The sequence below is a fragment of the Papaver somniferum genome, chromosome 9 (genome assembly GCF_003573695.1).
Source record: "Papaver somniferum cultivar HN1 chromosome 9, ASM357369v1, whole genome shotgun sequence".
NCBI lineage: Eukaryota > Viridiplantae > Streptophyta > Magnoliopsida > Ranunculales > Papaveraceae > Papaver > Papaver somniferum.
The window spans coordinates 144,385,017-144,399,846 of record NC_039366.1 but is presented as its reverse complement, the minus strand read 5'-3'; the positions used below and the strand labels follow the sequence as shown (position 1 = coordinate 144,399,846).

Genomic DNA, 14,830 nt, shown 5'->3' with positions numbered 1-14,830 from the left:
ACGACCATTGTCTTGGTTTAGGTCAGAGTCCTACAGATTGATTTCCCGAATCTAAGCACCCCCTTTGCAGCGGTGCATCTGTGTGAGGTTCAGCAGTTTGCTCGGTCGAGGAGTCTCGACAGCACGCTCGACTCTCCACTTTCCTAAAAAACCAGTAAACCGTTTTTCCTCATCCACACCCCCATTAGTTAGTTGTTTTAATTTCCACGACGTGAAAGCAGGTGAGCCTGGGAATATTTGGAAGATCGAGTAACAATAATTTCCACCTCACTAAAAAACAACATTTTCTCGAGGTTAGCCCTTACACGTGTAATCTATCTCGGATAAGATTACACTATTTATTAACCTACTCAAGAGAACTTCCACTCTGATTGGTCAATAATTAACAGATTCAGAAGTAAACAAAAAGGATAATTGGATGGTGCCTAGCACCCACATTACCCACGAGTGAAACTTCTTTCATTTTTTTTTTTCTAACAGAATTTAAAACTTTACCCATATATAAAGAACATAAACCCCAATCCACTTCTTCTCCATCTTCTTTTCCTCCCATCATTTTCGTTCGCAGTCAACCTTCTTCATCACTCTGATTAGAACTAGATCAGAGAAAATCTCCGCAGATTAATCCATGGAATTTCTAAAAATGATTAAGATTCTATTTTCACCACCTTATTAATGAAGAATGTATTGTTAGTAGATCTTTGTTATTATCTAGGGTTTTAAGAGTTCTGAGTAAAAAAACAAAAAACCAAAATCAAATTTTGAGATTTATTAATTTCTCTTCTTGATCTATACTTATTATATAGTAGGGTTAGACAGAGCATCGAAAATGCTCTCGATGCTCATCGTTCTTGCGATGACGATGGTAATGGTTTCAGCTTCTTTTAATGGTGGTTCTAGTTCTCATCGTCTTAAGCAGCTTGAAAAATGGAATCGGCGTGGTAATCTGAGTTAACCTTAGAGATTACAAAGCATGGATTTGCGTTATTTTTAGTGTTTTTTTTCCCTTCATTTTTCATCTCCCTTTCTTTCTCAGTGTCCTGCCTTGTGTAGGAACAAATCAAATCAGTGATTTACAAAAGTCTGCCTTACCTTGTTTCTCGATAAGATCAAGAAAATTGTTATCAGAAAGTTGTTGTTGAAGTGGGCTTAGATTCTGTTCTTTTTGGTGGTAGCTAGATAGAGAAAGAGTTTGGATTATCTTACAGGTAAAGATCCTGAAGTTTTGCAGACTCGTTTTGTTAGGATGATTAAATGTATTAACTTCTGTAGTTTGTTTTGCTTTTTATCGCAAACAGGATGTGCACAGAAATGAACACTTTTAGCACCTAATCATACGTAGATAATCACATCTCACTCTTAGGCACATTATTTGCCTATGCTGATTGCACAGGAGTATCAATGCTGTTATAAATGATTAAATTTTAATTGAATACAATACTAATGCAAGCCTATGGTTATGTTTTTGGATTCCCTTGGTTGCCTTACATGATATGTTGTTCAATATGCTTTCTGTCTTTCCTTAACCGAATTATTTGAAGTTTCTTTATTTGCCATCCGTGTAGGATTTTCTGTAAGCAATGGATAAGTTTAGTTCTTGTGATGATATGGTATCGGATTACCTGAGTAGCCATAACGAGTTGAAGCAATCATATGTTAGTGGCAAGCAGTTCACAAGCAAGAAGAACGGCACCAGTGAAGTGACAGAACTTGGAGCTGCTTTTAGTAAGATTCTAAATGTTAAAGGTACTCCTCTACCTACACCTGGCTGTATTCAACCTTCAGATTTGAATGAGAAATGCCACCTCGGTCCAGGCGAATTCTGTGAAGATTCTGACAAACAGGATGACAAATTGTCGGTGAAATCAAATCAGAAAATGATGAGCAAACCTATTAATATTCCAGTTTCCAGAAAGACATTATCATGTTTTGTCTCCAATAGTGAGATAGAAGGGACATCTTGTCCAGAATTGCATGGAAATGCCTCTACCCTCCTCAGTCGATTCTGCTCACGTTCACTTTCTCTGCCTGTAAGTTTCCTTATCTATATATCTCTAAATAGTGATGGTTGATTTTATATGAGCAGCTTAATGATTCATTAAATTCATATGTGGTATTTCTATGACGGGAATAAATTACATCATCATATGGACCCCGATTCCTTGGAACTCCCAACCTTTCACTCTCCGAAACCCAACTCATAATAATAGGCAGGACAGGAGATGTCTACGTTAATGCGAGTTAGGCTCCTCTCACAGTCCCACCACAAGAGGGGTTGGTAATGCTTAGAATTTTAGATATTTGTTAAGAAGGACCCTGCATTCCTGAACTCCTATTGCATGTGCAGAAATGGGTAACTGCTTTCTGTTTTGTATTTATTTATTTTGCTGGTATTTTTTGTTAAGAAAATGTTCCATTTCAATGTTCGTAGTCAAGTTTGGTGGATGGTTGAGATATTTACTGACTTTTGTTCGTATTTTTTTTCTTGTTTAAGTTCACCAAATAAAGCAATGAATAGAAGAAAATCTGGTTATTTTCTCGTCCCATAAAGGCAAAAGTACACATTCCCTTAAAGGGGGACTATTGTGTAATTTCTTTTTGCTAACCTAGTGATGCTGAATATCACTTGCAGAGTTTTAGCAATTTCCTCACTCAATTGAGTTATTCTGGGATTGTTTGCTGACTCATTTGAATTATTTTGGATATTCTTGACAATGAGTTTTGTGCTTCTACTCTGGTTCAAAGATTTACCATCAGGCCCTGGGACCTGTAGCCGAAAGTAGTATTAGAGTTAAGAGATGATGTTATTTCTGTAAACTAATTGAGATCATCTATGCCGAGGCAATGTGTTGTCCTTGAATCATGATATGTACAGTGATAAAATTCCATTTTTTTATGTTTTACAATGATGGGACATCAGAACATGCAGTTTATTATCTGGACTTCTCTTTCAGAAGTTAGAATCATAGCCAGCGTGATTTTGCCATTCTGGTGAATGTTAGTAGTTATTTAGTTACTTCGGTTGGTAAGTTGGCATCATTATTTTTGATTATTTGGTATAATTTGTTGCTGCTTTGGTATTTCCTTTCTTATCCGATTTCCATTTCTTTTTGTTTTAGAGTTAAACTCATTGATTAAGTATGAGGGTTTCATGAATCCCGACGTGGTTGATCATCTGCTCTTTCCACTTGTACATTACTCTGCATAATGTTTAGTAACTTAAGTTGTTTTCTTAGTCAATTAAAACCCGAAGATAATCGCAAAAACCTTGTTATCTTACCTGGTTTGGTAATCAGGTGGTTGACGTGTTTAGGTGTTGAAAAACTTATTATCATATACTTATATCTTATTAGCTATTATAGTTTCTAAACTTTTTGTAAGCAGTTATTTTTTATCTTTGCTTAGGTTTTTCTTTTTCTTGTTTTTGCATCATTTAAGTGAAATGCTGGCATTAATGTGAAACCGATTCTGGCAAAAGCTGTGCCATAATAGATTCAAATCTCAGGTTCATGCGTAAGGATAATAAATTTCCACACTTGAGCTCATATTTATGTAAATTTTTGTTCCGCTATTATCTTCTGAGCTTGCTCTAGAAATATCAAAATCATGACAAGATTTTCTTTCCTTTCCTTTGGTTGTTGCTTTGTTTTACCCCATCCCATCAGAATTCTCCAAATTCAGTGAGATCTGCCATGAAAGGAGGCCGTGAGCAACAAGGAGTACAACCACCGGAGAAGCTGACAGTGAAGTGGGCTTCTGACGTGTATGACCCTCCTTCTACAACAGTGTCGCACACAGTTAGGAGTTACATCCAGCAGCAGCGTTACAGTTCCAAATACAACAACAAGAAGCATGGCAAGCACAAGCAGAAGGGAAAACATTCACGAGGAAGCAACAACACTGACAAGAAGCAGCAGCGCAAGTCTACTTGTAACTCAGAAAACCTACAATCAATCTCACAGGCCACAGTTGATAGATCGCAAGACCTGAATGGTTTTGAGAAAACGAGTGTGAATTCAGAACTGGTGCACTTTGATGGTGTTACTACTGGGCAAGATTCTTCCAACTGTGGAAGCAGCTTTTTCAAGATATCATCTCTTGCGAAAATGCGTGTGTCAGTTGCCGAGGCTACTTAGATGTTCGTTTCATCATCCCTTACAGAAGGATGCTACAACTTGGTGTTTGTGTAGATAAATAAACTCGGGTTACTTCACCTGTAGGTGTTTGTTTTTGCTTAATCTGTTTGAAGCACTGTGTTGGTTTGGTTTTTTTTTTGTAGTATGGTTCCACTGGTGTTTTTGTTATTGGGGATGTAATGCCTTTGTGGTAAGTAAATATATTAGCTAATTACTAAAGAAGTTATATAACTACCAGAGTGCCAATATATTTTTATATTCATAACGACCAGTGTTAACGGAATTTCGAGATGCACTCAAGTTCCCTTTGTTTAATTTGACCAGAATATGCAATTGCCATAATGACGTATAAGACCATGAAGTTGAAGAAACAGCAAAGTCACTACAACAGCAAAGTTGAAGACCTCAATTACATTGCTGATAATGTTTACTGAATTTAAAAATAACACAGATAAAACTCCTCTTACAACACATAAAGCACATCGTCTCCATGTTGTCTATGTGGTGTACTCTGCATTTATCTTGACATAATCATAGCTTAGATCGCATCCCCATGCTTGTCCTCTTCCTTGCCCATTTCCTGCACGTGTAACAAACGCAAATATTAAGGCCGAGGTGGGGTCTTCTTGTCGCATTTCAGAATAATTTATGAGGCCATCTACAGTAACCAGAAGCAAAGAAACGTTCAGGATTAATATTCAGCCGTAATAAATCCATGGTGTAAGAGGGTCTTTACTCCATGGCTAGTGTATGAGGCTTACCAATGGAAATGTGAATCTCTACAGTTCCGTGGGTCTCTCCTGCTCCCTTGAGATAATCACTGGCTGCATTGCTGAGAATGTGTTCCAAGAGAAACTGTGTTAACATAAGGTAAAATTGGAGCGACGGTGCATTATACTCTCAACTCTCAAGCATAAAAAACCATCTAGCAACTGTTCTCACCGGTCAAATGGAAGTGGTTGTCCACCATCCATGAGCAGAATGTCTCCAAGTGCTATGCGAAGCTCATTTTGACTAAATGGAACACCAGCATATCCAGCACCACAAGCAATTCGCCCCCAATTTGGGTCTCTGCCATACACTGCCGCCTGAAGAGATCAAAATTTAAGCAGAAAAGCAAAGTTAGGACAGAGAAAAGTCCATAAATTGCAGTTGCGGAAGAGAATGCTTTTGTACCTTGACAAGGGAAGAAGCTGCCACAGAACGTGCAACCTTTGCTGCATCAGCTTCATTGTTGGCCCCAGTTACTGAGACCTAAATGTATGAAGAAGTAATTAGACACTGTAAGGCCGAATGGGAACATACATTGTCCTAGTGAAAGCTGACTACTTCACTATAGCGAAATAAGATTCATTAGATCTTCAACATAAAATGCAGACAAAGTTACTGATCAAGAACTTAATAGACAGGTGCAAAGAATGCTAGTTTGTGTCTTGTCAACCTCAATCAAGCATGTAGCTCCTTCTCCATCCCATGCAATTGATTTTGCAAGACCCTGCATGACCTGCGAAAGAAATTACATAGAATTTTAGACAGCAAGAAAGACATTTTTAATCCAAGAAAACTGAAGAAAAATGTTAGCAAAAGAGTGTAAATTACTGCGTCGAGGCATGCTTGAAGTTGTGTTGCTTCAAAACTATCCAGAGAACTAATTGCGGTTGACCCAGATATTCCACTAGCCAATGCAATAACAGTATCATTGGTACTACTGTCTCCATCTACCTGCATTCAAACTTAACCTAATCACATGCGAGAAAAGAGTGCAAACATTGAGATAGTAATAGTGATGTGTGAATCAATGACTGTAAACTGTGTACACCAATAAACTAAATAGTAAGAATAAACAAACACTTGCCAAAATTGCAGCGTCAAGTTACTTCAGTTTCTACTTACTGTGATTTGGTTGAAACTCCGATTTACTGCAGTCTTCACCATTTTTCTCCAGACATCACTTGTAACTAGTGCGTCAGTAGTTACGACCTAAAAAGTGATTATTAGGAAAACTATTTATGACTGAGAATATTTTCAAGATAACAAGGGAGTTCATTATTGAAGATACATACACCAAGCATGGTTGCCATATTTGGGTGGATCATTCCAGAACCTTTGGCCATGCCCCCAACCCTTATTTTTGTACCCCCAACCTGTCAAAAATACTCAATTAGGTAAAACGAGTAGAACCACATTCAAGAAGCTTCTATAACGGGTCAAGGTTGGATAGGTTGACTACGTTGGTAGTTGGTTTCAGTGACCACATTGTTTTCCTAGAAGAAAGGCTTATCCATAACCATAAGGTGCAATTAATCACCTTCTCCCGCCTAGTTAGTGAACAACTGAAAACAATTGCTTAAATGGAGATTCCATCCCCGACCCCTGAGTAAGTATGAGCTCTTTGTTCTCCCTAATGAACTTAATATAAACATGGTTAAAGCAAACCTCAGTTTCAACAGCCACACTCTTGCAGACAAGGTCAGTGGTTGTTATTGCCACAGCTGCTGCATCAGCACTGCAAACATGATTGATCTCATTAAAGCAGGACATTCTAGCCTATTTAGTATCCAGAAAACAATAGAACAGAAACAGAAAGTAAGAATAATAAGCTATCATCAGCCACATGTTAGTACAGTACCATCTTATATAGAAAGAAGTAGAAAGCTAAAGAAATACAAAAGCAAATGAACATACCCTTCAGTGGTTGACGACAACAATTTGATCAGACTTGGGAGAGACTTGAGAAGAGCATCCTGCATCAAATAGTGGCGGCAAAGATAAAGTAAATCTATTTGCTAGAAACTGATCAGAAAAAAGATGCAATGTTTCCACAAGAGACGAAGAAAAACACAACAAAGAAGTAGACAGTTATACGCAATGTTTCCATTCTCACTTTCTTTATTCTTTGCCCAATCACTCCAGTTGATTCGATTAACACCTCTTCTGGCCTCAGTTGGAGAAGCTACAAACTATAGAGACTTAGTACAGCAGTGACAAACATATCCAAACTAATACTGTTTCACATACGAGACAAATACCTTAGCAACAGCAGATGCACATTCTATAACATCTTGGTAACCCAAGTCTCCCTGAAATAAGATGATATATCTCCTTAGCCACAGATAGTTTAGTTGCAGTAGATCATAAAAGGGAAGACAAACATGCTTACTGTTGCTGCATTTGCTTGACCAGCATTTACTAAAACTGCTCGTGCCTGAAACAGAATTCAATAATAATAATAAACTCAAGAGCTCAATATAAAATATGAGTCGAAATAATTGTTAGCATCACAAAAATCAACTGGAAACACCGTAAACAGAAATACTAATGTTGAATCAGATGCAACAGTTGCAAAAATAACATTTACCACATACTTTGCGCAAAAGGCAAAACACTTACAACGCCAATATGGGAGAAAATACATTTAAAACCAACTACGATCTCTGGCTGAAAACTGAAATTACTTTGGCATATTGGCATCACAAAATAAATCTCAGTAAACTCCAAAGCTTAGTGGGAAAGCATACGGTTGCTTTAGCTTACCGTTTTTGAAATGTCCAATACATTTCTGCAGTATAGCACTGGTGCAGCTGCGACCACGTTCAAAGTGAATACCCCTAACAACAAGTTATGATGATATCGTTAAGAATTTATGAATCTCTAATAGCAAATTTTTTATGAGCACAAAACTGTACCAGGGATAGATGAAAGGGAAAATTGTAACTGGATATCAGAAACAAATTAAGCATATGACAACGCAAATTAACCTGCAGCAACGGCATCAACATCACAAGTGACGAGTGCAAGGTCTGGTTTTTCACCCTTTGCACGCAATCCACCGTACATACCAGCAGCTTTAAATCCTTTTGCCGCTGTTACTCCACCAGGGATCTACACACATTTAAGATGAAATTAAATCTGAAAAATAAGTTAAATAACCAATGTCAAAAAATAAATAATAAAAAAATGATTAGTCAAGAAATTAATTAGAAAAACAAGGGGATTAAATGGAATAGTAAATTACCTGTTCCCATGGGCCTTCGGGGAGAAGAATTGGAGCAGCAGGTATATACTTAGCAGCTTCCAATATAGTAGTAGTATTATTATTAGAAACGGCACAAACCCTTAACCCACGTCGGAAAGATGTATTAATCGAGCTCTTAAGCAGCTGCAGAAATCAACCGAGATTAGTCAGTTTTATGGGTCCTATTTGATCAAGTGAGGAACCATTTTTTATATTCTAAAAATGTAATTCAACTATAATATATGGGGAAACATAAAAAATAAAAATCCTGCCTTTTTGTGATTGAGTTCTGGAACTCGGATTGAGATGGAAGAATGTAAAGAACAAGCCATTGTTGGTTTGCACAGAACTGTGTCTCTAATTTAGTTTTAGAGAGAGCAAGGGTTTTGGGTGGGGTGTCGTTTACAGAGATGGGATTTGGCGTTTTGGGCGGGAATAGATATTGTTGTTTACGATCACTTCCCCCAATAATAGTGTCATGCGATGCGATGGGGGTTGTTGAGAAATCCAATGGACAAGGACTATACCATTTTTTCGCATACATTAAACTACTTTTCTTACTGAAGAGAATCTGGATACCTACCGGTAGACGAATCGGGAAAAAAAAAAAAGTTAAAACAGCGACCTTGGCAACCCAAGGTCCAAAACATGCGACCTCACGTGTACTATGACGTGAGATGAGAAATTACAAGGTGAAAAATACTAGAACCCCCTACTATATGGGTTCAATATATAGAAGCCACACTAAATGGATCATCCCCTATCAATTTCATACTTTTTTCCAATTATACGAGCAAAATGGAGAGAGAAAGAGCGCAAAATACACTCTACCTGGAGAGGAAGATTTTCAATGTTTCAATGGAGGTTTTTGGAAAGGCAGCAGGAATCGGACTAGAGGAGAGAAAGCGAGGGGGTTTTAGTACATGGATTCATCTCTCAGTGGATATGGCATACTGGATGATAATGTGATACAAGAATCGATGGATCATAATTGTACTACAAGACGATGGACAAGAAGGGAAGGTGAAGCATCGTTTTTAGGTGAAGTGAAGGAGAATGAGGCTGGGAGATATTTCAGAATTTCAAGAGTAAGACGAGGTGATGGTCCAAGATCTTATGGGCTATGTATTCCATGTGGTGATGGCTGTTACTACTGGGGGATTTTATGTAAGGAGATTTTGAAGGTTTTGCAGGAGAACAAATTGAACAGGAGGACAACTAAAATCCTACCTGACAAAGATGACTTTCAAGCATCTTTACCAAGGAAGGAGTTGCAGGAGCAGTATTGTAAAGGAATGATCAAGGTAGATGGAATTGTGCATTGGCAGAAGGTAGCAGGTGAAGTTCTTAAACAGATGCCATGGGAGTCTTTTAAAGATTTTGAGATCATCGATGCACATTTTGCGCAAATAGTTATTGCGAGGAATTATTGGCTGAGTCTATGGCGTACAAGGAAGATTGTAGTGGATGGTGTGGTTGTTACTATATCACAGATGGTGGTAGATACGCCAAGAACGATGTCTACATCCAATATTAAGGATCAAGATGTGATAATCCCAATACAGGCGATGTCGAAATACGGTAAATGGATGAAGATAAGGGGAGTTCCACAGCGATTCTGGAGTTATAACTTGTTCAAGTCCATCGGTAATTCATTGGGAGGATTCATGGATGTTGCAGATAGCACGCTCAGAATGGAAAGTGCAAAAAAAATTAGAATCAAAGTCAAAAGAGATTTTACTGATATTCCGGCGATTCTGATGGTGGAAGATGGAGACCAAGTTTGGGCAGTTTCGACGGAATGGGATTACAAGTTCAACCCAAGAAATAAGGCTACATTGGAGGAGTTTAACAGGCTGTTAATTGAGTTTGAAAAGGCACAAAATATTTCAAATTCAAATACAGTCACTCCTGTTTTTTCTGGTGTCAGGTCAGTTCGAGTTGAGCAGTCGAACTCAGAGAGACTGACGCAGGGAGTTAGAGTTGGGTCAGTGGCAGACACGGCCAACAATAACGCCTTAACTGCAGAGAGGGTGATGTTGGGGAATGGCTCATCAAATCCTGTGACACTAGGTTCGAAGGAGAGGACTGGAGGGGATATTTTTAAACCTAAAGGGTTTGAGATTGATGGCGTTGTTTTGGAGAACACATTTGGTGTGGGTGTACCTGCTTCTCAAAGTAGTTACATTGTTCACACAAGAAATAATTTTCAACTGCTAGAAGAGGGTAGTGATGAAGGTGCAGTTCACACTACATCTAGGTTGGACATTATTGATAGTGTCATGGCAGCTGAGTTACTTGTTTGGAGGGATGGGGTTGGTGTGAAGGGGCATTACCCAAGCATTCCAAAGAACAAGAAAAATCAGTTAGTCATGGTTTAATTGTATCAGCTGAAGGGGATGCAGTTAATCAGGATTTTGTGATGAACGTAGACAATATGGTTTCTTCCTCAACTATTGCTGACGACCTGCAAATTGTTCTGCATGGTTCATCGACAAATGGGAATGTTGGGGTTTTGGAAAATGGTGACAACAATTTACCGCTTCAGGTGGTTAATCCTAAAGAATTATTCACTGTTAAGGAGGATCAAATTGTCATCTCTTTGGGGAATTTGCAGGAAACGAACATTGATTATAATGAGGTTATTTTCTCAACCTCAAAGATGGTGGTGGAGTTATGCTGCAATATGGGAGGAATTGCTAATAAAGATGCGAAGAGAGCAAAGGAGGTAGTGGACGATATTTTATTCAAATATAGGGATAAATACAAGGCCCTTGCTGAAGGGAGAGCAGTGCAAGACAGTTGTGACTCGTTCATCTCAAATGAATCGCAAGAGATGGGAGATGGAGGGGATGATGTAGATGAGGTTAATTCAAGGGAGTTAGTGGTGGACAATGGGATCTAAGTTCATTGATTGGAATATAAGGGAATGACTGCATATGACAAACAAATAGAAGTCAGGGATCTAATTGTGGCTCATAAATGTGTAATTTGTGCTATACAGGAAACAAAACTGGTGAGTATGTCTAGATGGTTTGTCAGACAGCTATGGTTTGATAATGAATTTGATTGGGTTTTCATCCCCTCTCAAGGCAACTCAGGGAACAGTGGGAGAATGCTTAAGATTTGGGATAACTCGGTGCTGGAGTTGTTAGATAGAAGAATGGGGATTAATTCCATTTCTTATTTATTCAGGTTCCGCAGTAACGGATTCAAATTTATACACACTAATGTTTACTCACCATGTGAGTATAACATGCGTGAAGCTTTCTGGAAAGATTTGGCAGATTTCAGACTATGGTCATCTGAACCTTGGTGTTTTGTTGGAGATGTAAACACTGTTAGAAGTGACGCGGAGAGGAACAGAGCTGGAGGTGATACTCGGAATATGAAATTTCTTAATGAGTTCATTCTGGAGCAGGAACTGATTGATTTACCACTCAGTGGTGGTGATTACACTTGGAGTAATAAGCATGACATACCGTTACTGTGCAGGTTAGACAGGTTTTTGGTGTGCTCAGTTTTTGATGCTAAATTTTCTACTTCAACACAAACGGTGTTAGTGAGAAAAATCTCGGATCACAACCCTCTTCTGTTGGAGTTAAACCTAGAACTTAAGAATTTCTCAAGTTTTAAGATAGAAAATCACTATCTACAGCATCCGGATTTTGTTAAGCAAGTGGAAATTTGGTGGAAAGCTATGACTTTTGAGGGCAGGCCTGATTATGTGTTGTTTCGCAAGCTTCAAAACTTGAAGTTTTTTATCAAGCCATGGAGCGGGGAGGTGTTTGTGAATGTAAAGAAATAAGAGAGTGTTTTAACTGAGAAGATTGGAGTGCTAAACTTGGCAGAAGAGGTAGCCAGACTTAGTGACAATCAATTGGAGGAGAGGGTGAACTTACTGAGCAAACTTAATTCTGTTAAAGTGACAAGGGCAAGGATGGATTATCAAAGAGAAAAGGTGCAAGGCTTTCGAGAGGGGGACAAAAATACTAGATATTTCCATAGAATTGCAAATGCTAAACGGCGTAGGAATTGTATTACTAAGTTGGGGGTGTCATAGGTTGATGTATTTAATCAGGAGGTGATAAAGAATGAAATTCAGCACTACTACACTGATCTGTTCACAGCTAGGGATCCAGTTTCTCTTACTTTCAGCAATTTTCAATTTAAGACCATTGATGCAACTCAACAGGCGTGGTTGGAGCGTCATTTTGAGGAAGATGAGGTGTGGAAGGCAATAAAGGGTTGTGGTAATAACAAAGCACCAGAGCCAGATGGGTATACTTTAGAATTCTACAAAGCTTGCTGGAGTTTTCTAAAAGTATAGGTGATGGCGGCAGTGAATGAATTTCATGGTAAGAAAAAGTTGGATTGGAGGTTGAATGTGGCTTTCATGAGATTAATCCCAAAGAAGGAAGATTCGGCTACAGTCAAGGACTTTAGAACGCTTAGTCTAATAAGTAGTTTCTATAAGATTATTTCAAAGCTTCTAGCGGAGAGAATCAAGCTTGTTATGCCTAGTCTGATATCTAGTGCGCAAGGTGCTTTCATGAAGAACAAGCAAATTCTTGACGGAATTCTTATAGCAAACGAGTGCATTGATAGTAGATTAAGGCAGAAGAAACCGGGGATTCTATGCAAGATCGATATGGAAAAGGCTTTTGACAACGTCAATTGGCCTTCTCTTTTCAGTATTTTGAAGAAAAATGGATTTGGCTCAAAGTGGATTAAATGGATCGAGTGTGTGTAACAGGTTCACAATTTTCTATTTTGGTGAATGATGAAGCAACAAATTTGATAAGGCCTTCAAAAGGCATTCGACAGGGAAACCCATTGTTCCCTTTTTTATTCTTACTGGTGGTAGAAGTTCTCTCTTTGCTACTCAATGAAGCGGTGGAAGATAACGGGATTGGGGGTTTTCAGGTGGCGGAAGGTGGAACAATAATTCACATCTGCAGTTTGCGGATGATACTATTATTATGATTAACGCTACAAGGATGGAGGTTAGAAGACTACTTCTTATTTTGTTGATTTTTGAGGTTTTGACAGGTTTAAAATTAAACTTGGAGAAGAGCTCGATGACAAGTATAGGAGCAGATGAGTTGGTTGAATATATGGCTTTGGAATTAGGCTGCAAAAGGGAGACGCTGCCTATCACATATCTAGGTATGCCTGTTGGTGTTGGTAATAGAAATGCATCTATTTGGGACATTGTGATTGAAAGAATGAAGAAAAAACTTGCACCGTGGAAGAGAAGATTTCTCAACAAAGCAGGTAGAGTAACTTTAATCAAAAGTTCTCTTGAGAGCATTGCAGTTTATTTTCTTTCTGTTTATCATCTGCCAGTTTCGGTGGAAAAGCAATTGAACAGTATCATGTGTAAATTCTTATGGGGTGAAGAGGAAGGGAGTAGAAAGATGAGTTGGGTATCTTATGAAAAGATTTTCAAACCTAAAGCAAAGGAGGATTAGGAGTAAGAATCTTAAGGAAGATTAATAGATCGTTATTAGCAAAGTGGCATGGGGGATATGTGAAGGAGACGACTGCGTTGTGGAGAAAGATAGTGAATGAAAAAACAGGTTTGGATGAGGCTTGTTTAGTTCCCTTGCAGAACAAGGAACCAAGGGGCGAAGTCTTTGGTACGGAATTCTCACAGCCAATGCAGATTTCCATGAGGCAGTTTCGATCCAATAAAGAATGGGAAGAGAACCAGATTTTGGCATGACTGGTGGAACGAGAAACGGGCGTTTAAGGATAAATACCCTGGGCTTCACAGGTTAAGCAAACAAAAATTTGAAACAGTGGCAAATGTGAAAACTAGGGTCTGGAATTTTGAGTTCGTTAGAGAGCTTAATGCTGCTGAACGTATTGACCTTTTGGAGATCAAACATGATTTAAGGAACGTCAATTTAAGTCAGGATGAGGAAGATATTATTGAAGGTGAGTACACAACGAAGGAGTTATACAACAAGCTGATTGAACCAGAGGAAGATTGGGAGTTGGCAGATGTTGCAGTTAGTAAATATGCTCCACCGAAAGTGACGTTTCTTATGTGGGTTGTTATGCATAAGGCTGTTCCAACAAGGTGGATGTTACAGCACAGGGGTGTGACAATGAACTCTTTATTATGTCTTTTCTGTGATAGACAGGTTGAAACGCAAGATCATCTTTTCTTGCATTGCAGTTGGGCAAAGACAATATGGGATTTCTTCATAAGTGTTGTGCAGGTGAAGTGGGTTATGCAAGCTGAATTAACGACATGTTTGCAGAGCTGGAATCTGCAGGGAGTTCCCAAGAAATTAAAGATAGTTTGGCACTTAATCCCATTCGCAGTATGCTGGGAGTTGTGGCAGGAAAGGAATAACAGATATCATGGTGGAAGGGCAAAAACTAAAGAGGAGTTGATTGTGGCGGTGCAACAAGACATATACTTGTGGATCTCAAACACTGATATCTTTAGAAGTTGCTCTATGAATCAAATTTTGTTTCAATGGGAGGAAATTATGTTTTGAAAATTAAGATTAGATGAAACTCAAATCAAATCGAGGGGTAATAAAGGCGATGATTCATTGATATAGAATCTCAAATCAGTTATTAGATTTTAGCTAGAAATTGAGAGATACTACAATTTCGACGAAGAACATATCTGAAAATTTTGTTCAAGATTCTTTAAAAT

The 14,830-nt window shown here is 38.4% G+C and overlaps 2 protein-coding genes across 3 annotated transcripts; one reads left to right on the top strand and one right to left on the bottom strand.

The window, feature by feature from the left end:
- The first annotated feature begins 536 nt into the window (after positions 1-536).
- LOC113314287 lies at positions 537-4,399 on the top strand. Its single transcript, XM_026563075.1, has 3 exons — positions 537-1,208; positions 1,566-2,030; positions 3,666-4,399. The coding sequence occupies exons 2-3, from the start codon at positions 1,581-1,583 to the stop codon at positions 4,134-4,136; spliced, it is 921 nt and encodes a 306-aa protein (XP_026418860.1). The 5' UTR covers positions 537-1,208; positions 1,566-1,580; the 3' UTR covers positions 4,137-4,399.
- A 43-nt stretch (positions 4,400-4,442) lies between these two features.
- On the bottom strand, positions 4,443-8,574 carry LOC113314286 (arginine biosynthesis bifunctional protein ArgJ, chloroplastic-like). Of its 2 annotated transcripts, none has more exons than XM_026563073.1 (17): positions 8,424-8,574; positions 8,152-8,295; positions 7,895-8,018; positions 7,671-7,744; positions 7,297-7,341; positions 7,166-7,216; positions 7,021-7,089; positions 6,822-6,880; positions 6,573-6,642; positions 6,200-6,280; positions 6,030-6,116; positions 5,736-5,858; positions 5,578-5,640; positions 5,313-5,390; positions 5,079-5,224; positions 4,898-4,968; positions 4,443-4,794 (listed from the first exon to the last, which is right to left on the bottom strand). In XM_026563073.1, exons 1-17 carry the CDS (start codon positions 8,481-8,483, stop codon positions 4,634-4,636), a joined length of 1,506 nt encoding a protein of 501 aa, XP_026418858.1. In that variant the 5' UTR covers positions 8,484-8,574; the 3' UTR covers positions 4,443-4,633. The 2 variants fall into 2 exon arrangements, with proteins under 2 accessions (XP_026418858.1, XP_026418859.1); XM_026563074.1 differs by having other exon boundaries at positions 4,443-4,716.
- Between the last annotated feature and the right edge of the window lie 6,256 nt (positions 8,575-14,830).

Coding starts and splice junctions, on each gene's coding strand:
- LOC113314287 (XM_026563075.1), top strand. CDS start 1,581: ATGGATAAGTTTAGTTCTTGTGATGATATGGTATCGGATTACCTGAGT. Junction 2,031..3,665: donor CACGTTCACTTTCTCTGCCT/GTAAGTTTCCTT, acceptor CCATCCCATCAG/AATTCTCCAAATTCAGTGAG.
- LOC113314286 (XM_026563073.1), bottom strand. CDS start 8,483: ATGGCTTGTTCTTTACATTCTTCCATCTCAATCCGAGTTCCAGAACTC. Junction 8,296..8,423: donor CAGAACTCAATCACAAAAAG/GCAGGATTTTTA, acceptor TGATTTCTGCAG/CTGCTTAAGAGCTCGATTAA. Junction 4,795..4,897: donor AGAGATTCACATTTCCATTG/GTAAGCCTCATA, acceptor TGGTTACTGTAG/ATGGCCTCATAAATTATTCT.